The sequence below is a fragment of the Stylophora pistillata genome, chromosome 1 (assembly GCF_964205215.1).
Source record: "Stylophora pistillata chromosome 1, jaStyPist1.2, whole genome shotgun sequence".
Lineage (NCBI taxonomy): Eukaryota > Metazoa > Cnidaria > Anthozoa > Scleractinia > Pocilloporidae > Stylophora > Stylophora pistillata.
The window spans coordinates 27316604-27338438 of NC_142519.1; the positions used below are offsets into that span (position 1 = coordinate 27316604).

Sequence of the window (21835 nt, forward strand, 5' to 3'; positions counted from 1 at the left end):
ACAACAACAACGGAAGAACGTCACCGAAACGTTCTGCACGTGGTAAAACTAATCTGAATAAGGCGAGGCCGCCAAGTCACACTCGTCATGAGCTGTCACGCAATGCAAACAAAACATTCTGAACAACTCGTCGGAACGTTTAAATTTGATTTTTGAAAACAGTTTACCAAAGGGTATTGTTGAGCAAAATATGAGCAATTCACCAAAATGGTCGCTGACGGACGATTCTCGATTCTCTTGGAGATAACCTCGACTGTAGGTGGATTAGCTATGTTTGCTTCGTAAAGAAGATTGTTTTCACCATCGGTTAGAAAAACACGACTCTCTTCGGTAATACAACATGCTGTCAACCTTCCAAACGGCTCCCCGTCAATCTTTTTTCCCTTGTTTCCTTCTTCTCCATAACGTACATTTGAAACAACGGTAACAACAACGGGGCCAGCGTCCCTAACAGCCTCTTGTAATAATTAAAAACGTGAAATAAAAATTCCTTCGATGTCCCGATTTTTTTCTGCAATGTCCCGGAATTATCGCGTGTTTCCCGGTAAAATTTCCAAGTGTCCCGATTCCCGGAGAAATTTCCAGATTCCCGGAAGAGTTTTGGCCTTGTCCCGAAACAGCGTTTGTTAGAGTTGTCACCCCCAGTACTACCAGTTATCGACAGCTTTCAATGATAGCAGTTTCGTTAAATGGGAAAATGGTGAACGTCTCCGTTTGCATCCCGATTTCAACCCCTACCCTTTCGGGCATTGCGTGTTTTTTATCGCGCAAGGAAGTCACCTAAAGTCCCAAGGTGCTCCCTAAGTCCAAAGGTGCTCGTACGCCTATGACTCCACGTTTCACGGAAAGACTGCCGTCCTTCATCTTACAATTCCAACTTGGACTTTAACTTCTCTTTCAACCCTTTCCGGTTCCTTTTTCAGCCTTTTCGCTGCAGATGGCTTAAGATACTCCGAACGATCGTCGTCCTTCTGTAGTATATAATTATTGCTATTATATTAGGCTAAACAGAGCCACGAGGTCAACACAACTTTATTACTGCAATGCACTTTGGGTACATACACAATAATTATGACCTACTGGGTACTCAATATATTACACTGCTCTTTCCTTTAAGAATAAGATGTTTACCAAATAACACATTAGTAGCTATCATGTTTACTACAGGTTCAGTCGGTCAACAGGCTTCTTGACTCTCTCTGATCGCCTAAGAACTATTGACAGTGGTGAGTTTACATTCCCTTCATTAGAAAACGGCTTGTTATATTTATCTGAAAATTTTACTGGCGGGTAGAACTGGTATGTCCAACTCCGTAGTCTCATTTGGCACCTTATCATAAGCTTTAATAAGATGATCAACGCGAACATATCTAGTTTTATGGCCAGTCTTAACTAAATAACTCCTGGGCCCACAAACCTTGACTAACCTTCCCAGAATCCACTTCTCAGTTTTACTACGGGCTTGAGTATCTCTCACTCGAACAATGGCATTCTCTCCAAACAGCCTATCTTGATAACCCTTTAAATCCTTATATTCCTTTTGCTTGTTTTGTTTGTTCTCTACTGTTTTGTATGAAGGCCCGTTCTGGTCAAAATAGATGTTTATTTTTCACTTATCAATGGACTTAATTGTGAGGTACCATTAATTATTTGTTTGAATATGTAAAAAAATTTTTAACTTTTGTTGGATTAGTTCAACTGCCATTAATTATTTTCTTTATGCTAGGGAATTATTTTTTCCTGCGGAGAAATTAACTTTTTATACCATTTTTGTTTTTCTTTAGGTAGAAATGAATTTTATATCCCTTTAAATGTTTTTTCCAGTCGAGAAATTAATTTTATGTACCTTGTAATCGCTTTTTTAAGGTCACATTTATTTTATTCAGAAATTAAATTTTGTTGAGCGAAACCAGAATTATTTTTGTGTTTTTTGTCCCATACGTGTTTGCGGCAGTATTCTCAGCCATGTGCTAACAACATGGCGGCTCGTCAACAAAGGTCACTTCGAGTGGTGTTACGACAAAGAAATGAACGTGGGTTCGTAATGTTTCTCCAGAATCTTAAAAACGTTCTCAAAATTTTGGCAAATGTTGGTGAGCAAGAGTTAGAGACAGACATACTAGTCGAAACAAAGTATCGATTACTGGATGCATCGGGCACCTTGTCTTTTCTAATGAACGATTTAGCCGGCGGTGTTACAAATGTAACTGGTATCCCTTCATCTGCACTTCAAGCGCCCGTTCAGAACTTGAACCATTCATTAACACAGTTAATCGCCTTATTGTCTAGTCAGATTGAAAGCCGTGATAATGCAGATTTTTACGATGCACTCGAGATATCTTATTCTGCTCCTCTGAATCTTGCATCGCCAGGACGAGGTCGTAAAAGCTATAAAATAACCAAAGATCAAGTGGAGCATTTACGATCACTTTATTTTTCTTGGGAAGCAATTGCTGGCATTATCCAGGTTAGTGTTTCAACCCTTCAGCGGCGACGTAAAGAATTTGGTTTGAGTGACTCTGCCTACTGAGATATATCAGACGATGAATTGGATGAAGTTTACAGAGGTATAACTGGCAGTCCAACAACAAGACTTCTAACTCCTAACATTGGAAGAAGTCGATTTATAGGTGTGCTAAGGAGTAGAGGCTTGAACGTTCAGAGATTCAGTGAATGTTTACGACGTGTTGATCCTGTTGGAACTGCCTTACGCTGGAGAATGACCATTTATCGTAGAAAGTATTATGTACCAACCCCCAATAGCCTATGGCATATAGATACAGGACACAAATTAATCAGGTATAAACTGATAACACTATCTGCATTGATGAGAAGACCAGGTTAATTTTGTTTGCTGTTGGTCGCGATAATAACAAAGCAGACACAGTGCTTTTTCAATTTCAGAATGCAGTGCAGAGGTGGGGATTACCCTCACGAGTGCGTTCAGACTATGGTGTGGAGAATTGTCTTGTTGCTGCTCATATGATACGACATCGCGGACCTGGAAGAGGCAGCATTACAACTGGATCGTCTGTCCATAACTCCTGGATCGTCTGTCCATAACACCAGGGTCGAGAGAACACATCTCGATGTTTATTCAGGGGTTTCCGCATTTTTCTGCAGCTGGAAGATGAAGGCAACTTGGATGTCCTTAATGATCTGCATATTTTCAGCCTACACCATGTCTACATTCCAAAAATAGAAAGTTCTCTAGAGGAGCTTGTCAGGCAAATGAATAATTGGCCATTGTCAACCGAAAGGAACCTGTCACCACTTCAAATGTGGGAGAAGGGTATGCTAGAGAACTTACATTCTGGACATATTGCATTGAGTGAGGCTGAAATTGATCACTTTGGAGTAGATCCTAATAGTGTGCAAACAGTAGAAGGTGAAGATTACCAGGTAGATATTTCACCACCATTGTTCAGCCTTTCAGATGAACAGCTTGCACAGCTACCAGATCCTCTGTCAGATGATGAAAATGGCGGAAAAGATCTCTTCCTGCAATGTATTGATATCATTAATATGTTTCTGACCTCGAGTGAAGTCTCTTGAGGCCTAAAAGGAAGAACCAAACTGTGTCACTATAATTAAAATTTTTTGCTCATCCATAGGAGCAGATATTCTGGACAACAAATTCACCAGTTTCTCCCTTAACTTCTTCACTTGATCATTAAAATTGAAACATTATTTTGACATGCAAGATGTTTTTACTGTTCACATTTTTTTTTAGAGCGGAGGTGGGTATTTGCCTTCCTGCCTGCCCCCAATAGAAAGGTTTATCCCCAATAAGTTTTCTAAAGTAAAGCAGTTGGAAGCGGTTTTCCTGTGGTTAAATAGATTAACCATTTGATCTACCACAAAGGTGAGGCAGTTTTCTGTGTGCAAACTAGCCAAACATGAATTTCATTGACAACAAACAAGAGTTTCAAATCAAGTTGTATCCATTATTAAAATGCCTCGCTTTGTTAATATCTTTCACCTTTTTTGCTATCGACATCGTTCGTAGATAGATAGATCTATAAATCATAGATAGAATCGATCTGTATCATTGGAATATTAAGTTTAACTATCCCTAATCACTGGCTTTCCCTGGTATAGATTTCAATAAAATTGAGTGGTGATGCTCTGTTCAATTGATTTTGATAGATCATAGCTTTCATCCGTAAATTATAACAGTATCAGTCATAGAAAATTCAGAACTGATTTATTGCATTAATTTAGTTATTTACTTTTATTAACTGCAACATAAAATGAATAACGTCATTCAGTTTGAGTAATTATTGCACTGAGGTCAATCAAACCTAACAACTCAAACTAGCAACAAGAAAGACAACAGTGCATGTATACAAGCCCATCAATATATGGCTCCACTCAAACACCTCTATCAATATATATGGACATATAGAACTTAAAACTTTAATTAAGCTTGCTTCAGCTTAAATTTATTGTGTGGCACATTGTCAAGCTCAAAATATTGATGAGAATGGAGAATTTAGACAGTCTTGAACACAGAAAAACATTGATGGAACCTTAGCTAGATGTATTTTCTGACCTACCAACGAATTTTTGTCTTGTTTTGCATGCATCTGCATAAAATAATATTAACTGATGCTTTAAGTCTTAAATTTCAACTTAAATCAGTACTCTATCATCTTAACCAATGATATTATTGAAATAAAAGCTTCTGAGCAAAATACTACATACCAAAGTTCACATTTCTCCAATGCAACAGAGTCTACTAATTAGAAAATAATTAGAAAATGGACATCACAAAACTGTACCTTCCTACACTTTTGAAAAAAACCCACGAAGACCAAAAGAACTCAACCTGCATAACTCAATGTTTGTCAAGGAAAACAGCACCTCATTAGCAGTCTTACAACTTTAAAGTCAAAACTGGCAACATCAACCATAGACTGCAGGCTATTTACTTCCTGCCAAAGTTACACTGTGAGAATGCTAAGTCCTACAGAGCAAATAATCTATCCATAGGAGGCAGAGGAACTTTCTCAGTTGGCCTTGGAAACTTAAGCAAGTTGGTACAGGTATGAGCTAAAGGGAGGAAGCCGCCCTCCACCGGTGGGTGCTGCTTATCACTCTCTCCTTTCTTCTGCTCATCATTGAGTCCTTCCTGACTTGCAACTTTCATAATTTCTGTGGGTAGTATAAACTCCAGTGATGGTGCAAGGCTGAAACCAAGGACAGGCTGCTCTGCTGTACCAGTTGCAAACTGAAGTATGTGACTCAAATTAAGGGTAGTCTGCCCACACCCTCCTAGAAGCTGCCACTTCTCGAACATACTTTACAAAGAGTTGATAAACTTCATTTTCTTTTTTCAGGGTATTAAAACCCTCCTCTGAAAAGTTAGGCTTCAAAATCTGAAGTAACATTTGTACACTCAACTTGCCTTGTGCTTGGGGTCTCAGGAGATGAACCAACATTGGCAGTTCCTGAAGAGCTGACAGCATTCCAAGCTCTTCTCGTCCGTGCCTAATTTGAAAAACACAAGGGTCAAAACACTCTCCTAAAGAAACAATTTGCTGCAGAATGCTCTCCTCTACAAATACAGGCAATTGTCCATTTTGAAGTATGGCAACTGCCATCATCACTCCAACAAAATAGTAATCTTGTGCTAATAATGGCCTCAAGCCACGGTCAAAGTACTTTTCTTTAATGGCTTGATTCATTGGTCTTATCCATTCCTTACGTGGCCCACCCTGATCTACACATTCCTCTCCCATGAAGTCCACCTGAAATGTGTCTATAATTTGTAATGTATTCTAGTTCACTAATCGTTGTTTCTAATATATTTGACCTGTCAACAGTAATGCAATTTGTTTCTCCCTCGATGGTTTCTTTGCAGCTTGTAACTGCTCGGCCCGTTACAATCTTTTTTTTTGCAGAAATTTAAGCACTTCTACAGGGTCAGTCAAACCCTGATCTTTAGCACCTTTGATTACTGGCTGGAAATCAAATGAACTTGAGGGTGGCTGACTCTTAGTTGTACTGAACACTGATCCTGCATTTGTATTAGAGTTATCAGCATTGGTGTCTGACGTATGTCGAGACAATTGGACACTCGCATCAGAATCTTTCGTCAAATCCATGATATTACAGAACAAGTCGTCTCTACCACAAGCATCACTTGAGAGCATGTCAGATTCAGGGAATTCAAACACAGGAACTTCTAGTTGTTTATCACTGGGATCAATCATGGATGGCAGTTCCTCCAGGAGTCTTTAATAGATCCAACCAGATGGAGATATCGATTTCAGCAGCAGCTTTGAATCAATCTCTTTTCCTGCCTGGATGTTCGGTCTTAACAAAGTAACACCAGAGTTCTTTACTATTTCGAATTACAAGCCCTTCATTTCACCTGTCAATAATTTCGCTAACTCTTGGTGAAGTTCTTTGGCATCCCACTTTCTATCAATGTCAACGCCCGATGTAATTCGTCCACTTCTCTCTAAATCAGGCTTTTCTGCTTTCGTCGGTATTTTCTCTCTTCCCATTTCTATTATCATAACATCCTTTGAAACTATCTCAGATATTAACGGTCGACCAGCAGGACGCCTTACATTCTGAACGACTGGATACGGCCGCGAGCTAGAATTAGAAGGTCTTCTGTATCTTCCTCTTGAAACTGTCGGAAACCTCCTCTGTAATTCTGTCGGTGCGCTATTAGCTGGCTGGGTTTGGCGAACGAAAGTCTTCTCCGATGCTGTTTGTTGACGTTCGTTACTAGGAAATCTTGTCGTTGATGGTCCGTGCTCAATTAACGAGCTTAGCTGATTAATACTGTCTATTGCAGCTTCTGCAATATCTTTGGCTTGTTCGGGAATCGAAGGGGCCGTCGCCATCTTTGTTTGGCAGCACACAGTAAAGAACTACTGCAAGGTGTTATGGGTAAAGGGATTTTGAGAAACAATCAAAATTAATTACACATACAAAATTAATTACAAACACAAAATATTTAATTAGTCCATTAAAAATATGATTTATAGAAACGGTAAAATTAATTTGGCGGTTAAACAAAATGCTTTTAAGAAACATACAAATATAATTACAAACACACCCAAAATTAATTACAAACACACACAAAATTAATTACAAACACACACAAAATTAATTACAAACACACACAAAATTAATTACAAACACACACAATATTAGTCTTCTAAAAATATAATTAATAGGAATGGTAAAATTAATTTTAGCATAATTTAATCTTTCTTTTAATTTCCTCATCCATCTTTGGCCACCAAACACAAGTACGGGCAATCGATTTCATTGCACAAATGCCTGGGTGCTCCCAATGCAATTCCTCTAGCATCTTTTCTCTAAATATTTTGGGAATGATCACCCTGGAGCCCCAGAGGAGGCAATTTTGTTCACAGGAAAGTTCATGTCGACGGGTATAGTAGGGCTTTAAATCTTCATCAAAAGCCTCTGGCCACCCCACCATGACCAAGTACTTTGCTAAGCAGCGGATCCATTAATGTGGCTTTCCAAACATCCTTTGCAGTTATAGGGAAATCTATGTCTATAGCACTGACATTGTAGATTTCAATCTCACTGCTAATCTTAGAATCTTCACGGGGTAATCTTGAGAGTGCATCACAGTTGCTGTGTCTCTCAGAGTTCCTGTACTCAATTTTAAAGTCCTATGCTGAGAGGACAACCGCCCAGCGCTGCATATGAACAGCTGCAAGTGTGGTAATGGCAGCTTTAGGGCCTAATATGACCAACAGTGGCTGGTGATCAGTCACTAAGGTGAACTCTCGTCCATACAGAAAATGATGGATTTTTTTTACTCCGAAAATAATAGACAAGGCCAAGAAATTCGGAAATTTCGGTTTGAAGTCAAATGGTAAGGTGATTTTCCGGAAATTCCTTTCGGAAATTGTGGAGTACCTTCAGAGGTACTCCTCTTTTGCCATTCGGAACAGAAGGTCATAAAATTCCGTTTGCAGGCCTTTCCGCTTGGTTTGCCTTCGTCCTGAAAGATGGCGTCAGTCTCTTCGCTGTACCAATGTGCAGAATGTATGTTTTCGTCAGCCACCATGGCTGACATGTTAAACCATCAGTGCCACATTTCTACGTCCCAAGGTGAAAATGTTCGCTTCTTTCTCAAATGCATTTCGAGGGTACATACCGAATAATCAAACAAAGCAATACGAGTGGAGTTTCCCCGCGATATTTAACACGTGACATTATTGTTGTTTTTTTTTTTTCCAGAGTCTGAAGACATTGTGGGGGAAGATATTTGCGGTTTAACCTTAATGCAGGCCGAAGAGGCTGTAACACCTGAAATTGTTTCACCCGATAATGTAAGTGCTGAGAGCCACAAGTTACTTGAAAGATGGGAAGACAGACATGTTCGCCTGTTGATATCGTCGTGCTCAAAATTTAAGCCCCTTTTAGGGAAAGGAAAGACCACGAAGAAAGAAGTTTTTGCCAAAATTTCCACGGAATTTAACTCGATCTCCGAAGAAAAAGTAACGGCTGATCAATGCCTTCGAAAATGGTCCAAACTAGAGATCAAGCAAAAAAAAAATAGAAGACAATAACAAACAAACAAACAGGAAAACCTCGAAAATCATGGAAGTTTCATGATGATATGAGTGAGTGTATGGGGTCGTCCAAAGCTCAGTCCGAGATTTACCTTTGACACCTCTTCCTCTAGTTCAAGTGGCACAAACCAGTGTGACAGGGATGGTGACTATCATTTTGAAGATCATTCAGACGAGTCAGGTACTGATGAATCAGGAGACGAAAACCAGAGGAAAAAGAAAAAAGCAAAGCTTCCAACCAGGAAAAGGAAGAGCAATTCATCTGCAGCTGAAATGCTGCAATTCCTTCATTCTCACAGTGAGAAGAGGGAAAAAGTGGAGGCAGAGAAATTAGCTTTAATGAAAAGTATGAAAGATGAGAAAAAAGAATTTTATTCTCATTTCCTGGAATTGTTAAAAAATAAATAAGCACTACCTGTAGCAAATTTATTTTAAGTTTACTATTGAAATTGGAAATTTCTTACAAAACACAGGTCATTGTTGTCTTTTAAATTGAAACACTGATATCACTGATGTCAAAGTTTTTCTCTGCCAGTCTTAATTTGTTATTTAAAACATTTATTTGAAGACTTTCTGGTTTAGTTGCCATTATTAACCAAAGCATTGTTTTTCAAAACAAAGGCATTCTACTGTGGCATGTTGTGTTTTTGAAAGTTTTAATATTGCAAACATTTGAATCAATAAATAAGTAACAAGCTTTATTTTTGTATTACTACTAAGATTACAAATATCAATGACTTTAATTTACTTGACAAAGGGAAGAGATAATTAAATTTTACATTTCATTATCTGATGTCGCATATTTATTATCACCACACAGTCACAGCACTGTAAGGAACAACTTTTTGATCAGGTAAAGGAGGATGACTGGTGATATTCAGAAGAGGGTAGGGGGGAAAACAACTCTGCAGTTCATTAATTTATGATAAAGCTTTGTAAAATTTTATGAAATTGAATTTTCTGAAAAATTATCTGTCAAACCACTCTAGTTAGGGCAGGAGTGGACTCTAACCCAAGATTTCTACCTATTCCCTTTGCTTTAGCACCTCCCCTTGCCAATAGCTGATTAACTGATGGTTCTGTTAGATGCGGTTAGCATATGTAACAGCCTTCAAATTATTTCTCTTCTGTTGGGCTAATCTGTCATTTCGTCCAGCGATACCATTGTCATTACCACCATCATTGTCACCATCATCCTCATTGTCAAGCATGTAACCTTCATCAAAGTCATCATGTATAAGGCAAACATTGTGGAGAACACAGGCACCAATGATAAGCGGGACTATTAGTTTTAGATTAAGATGGTCAAGATGTTGTAGCTTTCGCCACCTTCCCTTGAGAAGCCTGATTGATCTCTCCACAGTCTGCCTGTTTGATGAAAGAACAGAATTGAAAAACCTTTCATCGTCAGTGTGCTGGAGGCTTCAACAACAAAAACCTTCACAGTAGCAAAAAAGTCGGAAAGAAAAAGAGATACTAGAAACAGAAACAATAAAACATATAAAATTCAAAGACAGAAACATGTACCATTTGGCCACTTGATTTTCTCGGCGCTGATATCCGCTAGTGCTTGAGTTACTCTATGCAGCACTCTATCCACACTGCTCATGTTGATATTAAATCTATCAGCGACGAGTCTGCTGGGTTCTTGATTTGCCATTGACCATAAAAATGTCAACACTTGTTTGACAGGAGGAATTGGCAGCCTCCCTCTGGTATTTATAGCAGGAATCTTTCCTGTGTTCATAATTTGTCTGCACAAGGTCTCGCAAGGGCCTCTAGTCATTCGAAAATGACTGCGAAATTCACTCGGTGTGTAGCTGGGAACAGTTACCTCAAAATAATCTTGTATTCTGTTTAAATCGCGTCTCATGAAAACAGCTCACGGCACTTAACACCATGAGTTCATCTTCGCCCTCGAAAAGTTCATTTTCAAAGTCAAAATCTTCTGTTAGCTCATGTACTACAATAAAGCTTTGGTCCGCCATATTGTCAAATTTTCCCGCCGTGGAACGCAGACGTGTTTCCGGTTCCGGTTGGAGCGGGACGAAACGCCTGATGGATAAATGGTAAGCTCAATCTCATCCGGTTGGTCCATGAATTCGGAAACTCCCTTACCTTTATGCCACGGTTACACCAATCGGATTTTTCTTACAAATGGTAAGCACCCAAGGCCTCTCGTTCAAATTGGGCCTAATTTTTCTCACTTGAGCTGAGGGTACGTGAAACATATGCTATCGGCCTTTCTTGGCCGTCTTCCATTTCATGACTAAGCACTGCCCCCAGACCATTACATGAAGTATTACAAGCTAACTTTAGTTCACGATTCAGATCGTAGTGGACTAACAACGAATCACTGGTGACGCCCTTCTTGCATGCCTCGAAAGCTTTCTGGCAGTCATCTGTCCATTCCCAACAAACATTCTTCTACAAAAGCCTATGCAGAGGTGCTAACATTGTAGCTAATACTGAACCATGCCCAGGAAAGATCTTAATTCACTTACATTTTGTGGCGCTGGGGCACTTTTCACTGCACTGATCTTCTCCTCTACTGGTTGCAAACCTTCGGCACTTATTCTCAGACCTAGGTAAACCAATTCAGGCTTCAAAAACTCACACTTTGGTAGTTTCAAGTGCAAGTTGTATTTGTGCAGCCTGTCCAACACCTTAGCAAGTATCTTGAGATTCTCTTGCCAATCATCTCCCCCTATCAAGATGTCATCTTGTTTACAAATACACTTCTCAAATCCTTGAAGAATTTGATCCATTTTTGTTTGAAATATTGTGGGGATGACTTAACCCCATAAGGCAATTTTAGGTAGGAATAAAGGCCTTTGTGAGTGGTAATTGTCAAGTATTCTTGACTTTCTTGGTCAACATTCAGCTGGCATAAGCATGTGATAGGTCAAGCTTACCGTATACCCAACCAAAAGTCGAGTCCCGTACAGGCCTGATTTTTTTCAGGTCTGATTTTCGCTATTGCATAAATAGCGCTATCTACTGCGAGGATCGTGCATTATACGTATCTAATACCGCAGTTCAAAATATAAGAACTTCTTCTATTCATTGTATCTCAGTCTTAGGTTTATCCCTTGGCATTATCTTATTGTAAATCCACAATCCAAGGAAATGCTATTGATATTATCTAGAAGGACTTGATTTGCTGCTGATGGACTAGATTCTCTGACTGCATGCAATCTGGGATCATGAAGTTCTCTTGTTTTTTGTTTTTTTTTTTGTTTTAATCTTTTCCATATACCTTCTTACTTAAGTCTCTTTCATACACAGAACGTGATTTCAATTTCCTTTTTCTTGGCTGGTTCCAAGTCTGCAGTCTGCTAGTACATGTTTGGTAGTCTCTGTTACCGCTGCCAGTTCTAACAAATTCTTCACGTAGGGCATAACATAGTGTTGCAATATGCTTACAAGAACCAAAGGGTGCTTTCCCTGCTGGACAAGGATTACAGCTAGCAAAATTAACTTCTCCTGCACCCCTACCAGATTTAATTATTGCAAAAAGACTTACATCGTCGAAAGAGGCAGAAGACTAGGTGACCGATTCCGAGAACACCTTCGCGACGTGGAGAGGAATGACAAGGACACATCGAAACCAGTCGCTAGACAATTTAATTTACCCAATCATTCTAAGCAACATATGGCAATCTGCGGTCTTTCCTTACACTTAGGTAGCACGGAAAGCCGCAAAACTCTTGAACAAAATTAAAGCTCATCTTTCAAACCAGCATTCCAAATCCCACAGGTATCAACGAACGCTTTTCATTCCACTAATCTATTTGTGTTTTTCTCGTTGCTATGATCCCACCAATCACGTAGCTCCTGTTTCTGCTTTTAAAAGTACACACAATCCACAATTCCTCTATTCACTCCGACGAAGGGCTAACGCTCGAAACGTCAGCTTTTATAACCGTAACGGTGGCCTATTTACCATTTCAACTTTGTTGATACATTCAAATTCATCACAGAAAGACAAATTTTGTATTGAGATTTTTCTTCATTTCAGGTATAAGTATTCACATTTTATATGAAATAGGTTTGCATCTTCATCCAAAGCAACCTCAATTTTCTGAACATGTCCATGTTTGAAAAGACCGAATGTCTCACTATTTATAATTTCTTGTAATCTTTGTTTCCTTTATTGTCGCATACTTTTCGTTCGATAAAATAATTCAACATCTTTTCAATAGTAAACAAAGGAAAGTTTTCTCGGACTTGTATGAAAGGCTGCTAGTTTGCCGCTTGTGGAAATTCTGGCGGTTTTTTTTTCCGAATTGGCGGGAACAGAATGAGAGGCATCTGAAATGTCAGGTCGAAGGTGCTTATATTTGTCGATAAAATCGTTTTCCCAGCCACTCTTCAAGTAGCTTACAACTCTGAAAAGTGAAAAAGCTACGTCAGAAAACAATTCCCACTACACCAGAAAAATCGAAGTGAGACAAAATGCTATGTGCAACAAAATCACACAACTATTAACGCAAATATTTTACAATCAGGCTAAGATGACATCATTTCCTATGCAGTGTTTGTGTTCTCTCGCCCGATAGCCTCGTTTGCGTGTATTTTCACGCAGATACCGCTGTACCATAAGAATGACTTCCGGAACTATAATAACAACTATTTGTCATGGCCCTTTGCGGGCTCCGTACAAGACTAATTTGTAGTGCAGAAAAGTAAAATGTGAAGTAAACCGTAGCAAAAAGTTGAGAAAGGTCGACTAAATATGCAGGCTGTACCTCTGGCCGGTAGTATTTTCTAAGCCTCCCGAGATCCCACGGTTAGAGGTACAGGACAATATATTTCATCATGTAACCAGTAGCACTATGAAAAGGGCATTACAGTGGCGATGCTATTCATAAGTTTTGTTTACCTTTGCAAGTGTAGGTCCTAGCGGCTACAGTGTCTGTTTTAAAAGTTGTTCCTTTGTATAACCAATAAGGCATTAAAGGAGCACTGATGAAACCGCTTTATAATTTGAAAACCCGAAAAATTCAGTTATTTCATTCTAATATCAATTTTTAGTGATTAATAAAGCCTTTTCAATAACAGTTTTAGTTGAAAGTCAATTCTAGGGCGAGAAATTACGATTTGAAAACCGTTCCGCAATTAATTTTCGTTATCACTTCCTATTGAGGGTCTTTCTGCTGTACCCATTGGAAGGTTGTTTCCGTACCATAAAATGAGTTGTTCAAAAATACAGATCTTTTAATCTGGAAGCCGTCTTTTCTTCAGTGAAAGTAAAAGAAATCGTAATTTACATATCTTCTAGGGGGACATTACCCCTGTTCGTGAAAATTGTATTTTTATCTCCTCTTCCACAACACATCACCTTCACAGTACCACTGTACAAGAACTGTAAGATATGCTTCTGGGTTTTCAATATCCGAAATTGAAATACACGGGGCCTAGTAAGGGCTAAAGCCAAGACAATGTACCAACAATAACACTTTTTCAAGATAGTGAACATTTTTCAATTAAGATATTTACAAAGTCCATTGTAGCCCGCAGTTAACATGACTGTTCTTGATGGGCTGCTAAGACTACACTTAGTAGACAATTTAATTAGCTCGCAGCACTCGGGTACCTGCATGAATGTATGGTGGTCCTTTTTTTGTAGTTCTTGTCTTTGGTTTGGGAAAGGAACAAATGAAAACGTGTCACAAAACGCGATATATATATCTCATTAAACGTTTTGTTGTGTAGCATCGCTGAGTATTTTTACAAGTTGTGCCGTGTTTTGACGAGCCCGTAGGGCGAGTCAAAATACAAATAACGAGTAAAAATACTCAGCGATACTGCACAACGAAACGTCTAATAAGTTATTTATTATCCAACACGCCAAATTGTTATTTCAGTGCCGGCGAATTTCGCGGATATTTACTTACGGGGAGTGCGTGACAGAAGTATGCGAAGCGGAACGGAATTGGCGCGTTGTCGTGTTGCTGTTTCTATTTTCTTCAATAAATGAAGAAATTTCCTGATTGTCTAATTGTTTTTCTTCGTTCGATTCATCTAACAAACTTGGATTTATATTTGCCAGCCATTCCGACTCTTCGTCGTCGGAAATATGATTCAAATTGTCCGCTAATTTTTTTTTCGTAACTTCAATCCAATGCTTCGCTTGCGCGATGCGAGAAAACCTGTCTAACCGGTTCTCTGGAGTACAAATACCGCGTGATATTTGTACTCATTTGTATTCATCTAACAAACTTGGATTTATATTTGCCAGCCATTCCGACTCTTCGTCGTCGGAAATATGATTCAAATTGTCCGCTAATTTTTTTTTCGTAACTTCAATCCAATGCTTCGCTTGCGCGATGCGAGAAAACCTGTCTAACCGGTTCTCTGGAGTACAAATACCGCGTGATATTTGTACTCGTCCAAGGCGTTATTTGTACTTTACGGAGTGTAGTTGGATAATAAAACTCTGTATGTGTGAGTTCAAGTTCCATTGGGTAGAATCGGCGTATGCAGCATCCAACAGGGTACGGCCATTTTAATCCAGGGCGGGAAGATCAGGTGCCAGTTAAGCTGAACGTCGACGATCTGCTACAGAATAAGCCAGACAATGTCGATTAGGAAATTTCAAAGGTCAAGGCCTCACTGTCGAGATCTAACTTGCGAAAAGAAATGTTGTAACCTACGCGGCATTCAACAGAATAACCATTGACACTGACGTTGGATAGCTAGATCCAAATGTTGAATAAATTATTTTTATACAATTTTATATTGAAATGTGCCAGTATCTGTTTTAATCTTAATATTATAAATCAGGAGTTTTAGTGAGTGACCAGTTCAACCAAAATGTTGAAAATGTCGACTTTGGTCAGCTCGCTTCAGCTTTATAATAACTAAACGCAAGCTTAAAACACGATTCCGGTTAACACGGCACTAAAGCTCACCTTCTAACTACATTGACAACAGAAGATGTTGCCTCACAACCTTCATAAATTACTTTACAAAAATAAGTCCCAGGTTCCTGACCTTTATGACACACATGTTTGCTCCATTGTCAATAGCTTGATCGTTTTGAAACCAAACATAAGACAATCCCATTTTGTTGTGCACGCTGGTTATGACTCCCAAGAATAACGATCTGTCATCGTGACCATTGATAGTATCGGGGCCATGAAGAATTGTAGCCTAACCGCTGGAGATATTTCCTGATGCTGGAAATAAGAAAGATCCGTCCAGAGATCTTTCTAGATATGATTTGTCGTTTATCTTTATAGCACTAACAACAAATCGATCGGCCAACGGGTTATAAGTCTCTTCATCTATTGATAAATATTCGTGTGAGCGAACATGAAAACTTGATCCCCAGTCTGGTAAAAGAATAATGCTGGGTTCTCCCGAGTAAAGGGAGTACTTAATATTCATCAACTCACAATCCCAAGAATTTTCAATCCCTTCAACAAACAGTCGAAAGTGATTCTCCAAAGACTCATGCAGTCTCTCGTCGTCTTTCCACGGCGCCTCTAATTTGTCCATTCGAAAACCGTGTAAAGAAACTTAGAACATCGAAGAAATGCCGGTGCGAATATACAAACTTTACATGCCCGTAAACAGCAATGCATGCTGGGATAACCAGGGCGCGCAAAGGATCGCGGCAGCAGTAGGCTGCCGAGCGCTGCCCTAAAAGCGATTTGAAATTTGAAATTTGAAATTTGAAATTTGAAATTTGAAATTTGAAATGAAAAACAAAGTGAAATGGAAAATATAAAGTAATGAATTTTTTGCACTGGAAGCCCTCGGCTACCTTAATGATGTCGCACCTAAATGAATCGACAAATTAATAAACAATAAATATGTAAGTAAGATAATAAAATTGGAAATTTGGGCACGGTTGGGGGTGGTCAAGGGGTAGACTTTATTATTTCTTGAGCCCGCAATTATGACTACCCAGCATCGTCACCAGAGAAACAAGATGGCGGCACGATTGCGATCAATGTTAGTGCGTGTCTTCATGAAAGACATTATTCCTGGTGCTAATGCACCGAATATAACTGTTCCCAATGGTATCGTATTACTGCATCAACCTCCGATTTCAGATGGAGTTCCCATGATTTCAAACTTTGCTCTGAAACTGGAAACTTACCTTCGAATGGCGGACATCCCTTACGAAAATTCTTTCGTGCCCAAGAATTCTTCCAAAGGAAAAATACCATGGATCGAATACAATGGAAAGAAGATGGCCGATTCTAACTTTTGCATTTCGTTTCTGAATGAAGAATTCAAAGTTACTTTAGATAACAAGCTCAGCAAATCAGAGAAGGCTGTATCTCATGCTCTCAAAAGTATGGTGGAGGAGAACACTTATTGGTAATTATGTATGTTTATATGTTTAATTAAAGTGGGTACCTAACGCTTAAACCATCTTATTAAATAATTTGTCCGCTTGCTTTGATAATTAAAGTGCACCTATACCCAAAAGTTTTTTTTCGCTTAACGAAATAAGCTTATTTTTTGGAGTATTTCTCTGCAAAAATTTCTTAATTTGCTCAAATCTTTAATTTTCTGTGCCCAGTCAAAATACGGAAAATTGGCCGCCATCTTGCCCCACGACCGAGTTTAAAGAGGAATGGCTCTAGCGGGTAATGTGACGTCAAATCGAGAACACGAAAGTCTGCATTTCACACATTTTCACATGTTTGGGAAGGTTGTAGTCGATGTTGTCCGAAAATATGCTGACTAAGTGTGATGTAGAAGGATGTAGCAATGCGCGAAATTTGCAAGAGGGTATCGCGCTTCGTACATTCCTCATACAACACACCTAGTCGGCATATTTCGGACAATATCGACGACAACCTTCCCAAACAAGTGAAAATGTGTGAAATGCAGACTTTCGTGTTCTCGATTTGACGTCACATTACCCGCTAGAGCCATTCCTCTTTAAACTCGGTCGTGGGGCAAGATGGCGGCTGATTTTCCGTATTTTGACTGGGCACAGAAAATTAAAGATTTGAGCAAATTAAGAAATTTTTGCAGAGAAATACTCCAAAAAATAAGCTTATTTCGTTAAGCGAAAAAAATTTTTGGGTATAGGTGCACTTTAATCTAAATTCAATTGACGTTAGACAAAATGTCAATATTTTACCTTCTATTTAACCTTTGACTCACTGGAATGATCAGTAGGTAAATTCTATTCACATTACTACTGAAATGTTGAAATATACCTTCAAGCTTAGAGGTACTGGGAATTTAAATAATCAGAGAGTAATACTGTCTCGACATAACTCCAAGTTCCTTGGAATAGTTAGCTGCAAAATTCACTGTCATTAGTTGACAGTTTTATTTTTTCTTCAATAATGACTGATGTCTGCACGTTGACAAAGTTGCTCATTTGTTTTACTGAGTGATCACATAATTGGATTGATTAACTGGTTTGTAGATGCTCAGTGTTGGAAAAAAAAATTAACTTTTTAAGAGTGGCTGTTAAGTTGAAATAAATCCAACTGAATTAAAAATGAAACCTGTGTGTTCTATCCTTCCTGTTAGGACAATGGTATACTATCGCTGGATTGATGCCACAGATTTGACATCAAAACTTTTCTTTCCAAGAGCCTCACAAAGGAAACAGGACCTCTTCTTTTCAATGTTCCAGCGCACCACTAAAGAGTACCTAAATGGGCATGGTATGGGCCGTCATAAAAAAGAGGAAGTTTATGCCATTGCAAAGAAGGACTTGCAGACCTTGTCTGATTATCTGGATGTCAAGCCATTTGTCATGGGCCAGGAGCCTACAACTGTGGATGCATCAGTGTTTGGTCTTTTGGCAGAATTTGTCTGGCAGGACAAGGCCTCTCCACAAAATGCAGCAATTCACAAGGATTTTAAGAATCTGTTAGGTTATTGTGAGAGAATGAAAGAGAAATATTGGCCAGACTGGGATGACACAATTGCACATAGAAAAAAATTTCATTCTGAAGCTTGAGTACCATAGACAAAGAATATTTTCCTTATTATGCATGCACATTGAGGTACACTGTGCTTGTCACATCTGATGACCCTGAACATGGAACAATTAAGTTCTTCAACCCTTTTATACCCTAAATTCAGGATTAATATTCTCCTTACTTTTATGTGCATATTTCTTTTTTATTCTCTTGATCCTAATGAATCATTCAGCAGAATAGCACTGTAAGGAGATATCTGATGCTGGACACTCCTTGGGTTTAAAGATTTAACCCTTTCACCTGCAGGACCAAAAAATAGGACATCTTGTCACAATATCAATATGTTGTCCAGGAGAAAGTTTATGATAAGAAAAAGGGAAACTAGATAGTGTTTGATTTAAATACCAAATTCCGAGAGTTGAATTTGTTGAAATATGTATGACAGGCAACGTGGAGAATTGATATTATTTTATCAGATCTTGGGAGTAATAGGGTTCAACACTTATCTCTTAGTTGAAGGAGAAGTTTTTTGTTGAATTGGAGATAGTTTAAATCAAGCATTTGTCACATTAAAACCAGAAGGGAAGTTTCTTTTCTCAACCTCTCAAATTGCCTACATGTAAAAGAACTTAATCAAGCAATGTTTATTGGTTGAAGTGAAATTTCACTCCAAAAAAATAAGACATTGTTTTTGGATTTTTTGTACTAATGTTTTCAGTTCTCCTTTTTCAACAGTACTCTTACCAGTTTCCCATTGGCAATAGAGAAGAACGCAACATCCAAAGTGCTAATTTATGTTCAGTACCTGTACTCATGCAGTTTCTTTTGTAAAATTTGCCTTTTGGTTTTAATATCCTATGAGCTGTTCATGTCTTAAAGCTTATAATTACTGTACTCATGCATGATCACTTCAGAAAGATACAATACCAACAAGTTACAATTTTTAAGATATAAAGCACCTCTGACCTACTTCAGTCAAATTTAAGAAGCTATTGAGAACATTGAAACTTTAGCTGCTTCTCAATTTTATACTTGTATTTAAGTGACTCTCAATTTCATTGTATAAACTTGATTTTTAATTTTAAATTATTTAAGCTATTGCTTCACCATTTTATACCTGTATTTAAGTGACTTTGAATTTTACTGTAGAATACTTAAATTTTAATATCAATTGTTAGTTATTTTAATTTCTAATCAATTAGGTTTTGACAGTATGTATTAGGTTTTTTAGATTCTTAATCTTAGAGGCACGTACGTATTTTGAACGAGCTCTATGAGCTCCTTGATGCTACGTGGTTAAATAAAGTATTGATTGATTGATTGATTGAAATCTGTGTTGAGTGGCACTGTATTTAGTGGTCACCCTGTATTAAGCAGTCCCAAAGGCCTGTTTGTATTGTCATCCAACTGTATTAAAGCCTAACTACTCAAATTAAATTAAGAATGGTCTTTCAAGTAATATTTTATCCATGTTTCTCTCCCAAAATCAAAGTAAGTAGTATTTTTGAGTAAGATTCATTACATCAAGTGGCGTCGTGTCTGGTATTTTTATACCTCTAATCTGTGGAAACTGTATTAAGTGTCATTAAGTATTAATACTTGTGTGCTGCAACTCTAAAGCTTGAACAGTCTGAGACTGATTGCTGAACTGCTGAGATAATATATTGGCTGGATAGATGTAAAATTGAACGGCAAGGGTAGGTTTCCAGAGGAACAGCTGCTTGGCTGACTGATCTGATTAGCTGACTGACTTTGTAACTGTAGACTAACCAACTGCCTGTTTGCAGACTGACCAAAGGACAGGCACAGACTGACCAAAGGACAGGCACAGACTGAACAAAGGACAGGCACAGACTGACCAAAGGACAGGCACAGACTGAACAAAGGACAGGCACAGACTGACCAAAGGACAGGCACAGACTGACCAAAGGACAGGCACAGACTGACCAAAGGACAGGCACAGACTGACCAAAAGACAGGCACAGACTGACCAAAGGACAGGCACAGACTGACTTTCAGTTGGAATGAATAACAGAATGACTAATGGTGGGATGAAGGGACCGACAGAAAGATGAAATGTCTGATTGAGAGAGACATAATTCATGATGCAATAGGACAACCCATTTGTTCAGAATACATCCATGTTTTATGTGGAGATCGAGATTTCCTTTCTTCATATTGAACTAAAGAAAATCGGATGTTAGTTAAATGTCAGCAATATTGAAACATGCCCGTTTACAAAACTCTTTGAGCCAGTTATTTACACGATGTCTAACCAACGATGCACTTTTACGCAAGCAGTGGGCCCCAGGTATTCCCTTTAAGAGGGTTGTTTTTATTTAATAAATGTCCTTCCACTGCTAACTTTCGACTCCTTGACACTGTTCGCAAAACTAAACGTACAGGTAAAAGATTCAGCCAAATTCAAGTTAGCTTTGAAGGTGGTTTCATCAACATCGGCTAAATTTTATTAAAATAACCAGCGACTTGAGCTACTTAAGTTTCATTATTCCTCGACAGACACTTTGCACGAGTATTGGTCAAACGTTTTGACCAATACATGTTTGTTGAAGTATGTATCGTCCAAGCTTTTCTTCCAACAATGTTGTAATAGTTTTTTTTGTCAAATATCTGCAAATGTTGTGTTAACGTTGGGTAGCTGTTGGGACTTTTTCAACTCGCCAAAGGAAAAAAAAAAGTATAATGAAATCGAAATAGACCCTATATACCAAGATATTAAATCGCGTTTTCTCAATCCGTTTTATTGCAAAATGGACGGGGAGCTAGTCGGCAGAAATTGCCACAAACTTCAAAACAAGTGCTTTCCAACGAATATACCTCCGAATTTTTGTTGAATCGATGTTGCAAATTAGACGCCGGTTTTTGATGGTGGAAAATAAGTTGGAGTCTCTAAGAGGGATTTTTAGTCCCTTCAGCGCAGTACCAATCAAGCATATATGCATCATTTTTGCTGAAATCGTGTCAACTGAGTTGAGTTACGCTCGTACGCAAACTATTCGATCGATGTGATAAGGCAGGTGTGCAAACAGGCTCAGTCCATTGACCAACGCCTTTAGCTCACAATGATCAGGTGTTTTTGATGGATTGCTGTTCACATTATTTTATCCTTTTTCCTATTTTAAGAAACAAACATGTTTTTTGAAGTGTTTTGTCCTCTACCTCCTATACATTTCCTTGTAAATTAGTTGACAGAATTTGTCCTTAGATCAACTTAAAAACTTCTTTCTGGTAAGTTTGAGTGTTCTGTTTGCTGAATGACGTAGGATATTATTGGGAGAATTTGTATGTTAATCACTTCTGGTAGTTAAAGGGTTAAATGAGTTTTAC

The 21835-nt window shown here is 38.5% G+C and overlaps 2 protein-coding genes, 1 long non-coding RNA gene and 3 pseudogenes across 3 annotated transcripts; 2 read left to right on the top strand and 4 right to left on the bottom strand.

Moving 5' to 3' along the window:
- Window positions 1–4185: 4185 nt before the first annotated feature.
- LOC148741911 (uncharacterized) lies at window positions 4186–6218 on the bottom strand (annotated as a pseudogene).
- Window positions 6219–7841: 1623 nt separating this feature from the next.
- On the top strand, window positions 7842–9364 carry LOC148741912 (uncharacterized; annotated as a pseudogene).
- Window positions 9365–9570: 206 nt separating this feature from the next.
- Window positions 9571–10742, bottom strand: LOC148741913 (uncharacterized; annotated as a pseudogene).
- A 296-nt stretch (window positions 10743–11038) lies between these two features.
- Window positions 11039–11344, bottom strand: LOC111324860 (retrovirus-related Pol polyprotein from transposon 17.6). The gene has a single exon (XM_022928531.2). The coding sequence runs from the start codon at window positions 11342–11344 to the stop codon at window positions 11039–11041; it is 306 nt and encodes a 101-aa protein (XP_022784266.2).
- Window positions 11345–13775: 2431 nt separating this feature from the next.
- LOC148741914 (uncharacterized) lies at window positions 13776–16170 on the bottom strand. Its single transcript, XR_015996040.1, has 2 exons — window positions 15494–16170; window positions 13776–15140 (listed from the first exon to the last, which is right to left on the bottom strand). It is a non-coding gene; the product is annotated as an uncharacterized LOC148741914 (long non-coding RNA).
- Window positions 16171–16492: 322 nt separating this feature from the next.
- On the top strand, window positions 16493–19817 carry LOC148741915 (failed axon connections homolog). The gene is made up of 2 exons (XM_088747018.1): window positions 16493–16913; window positions 18090–19817. Exons 1-2 carry the CDS (start codon window positions 16519–16521, stop codon window positions 18523–18525), a joined length of 831 nt encoding a protein of 276 aa, XP_088603144.1. The 5' UTR covers window positions 16493–16518; the 3' UTR covers window positions 18526–19817.
- The last annotated feature ends 2018 nt before the right edge of the window (window positions 19818–21835 follow it).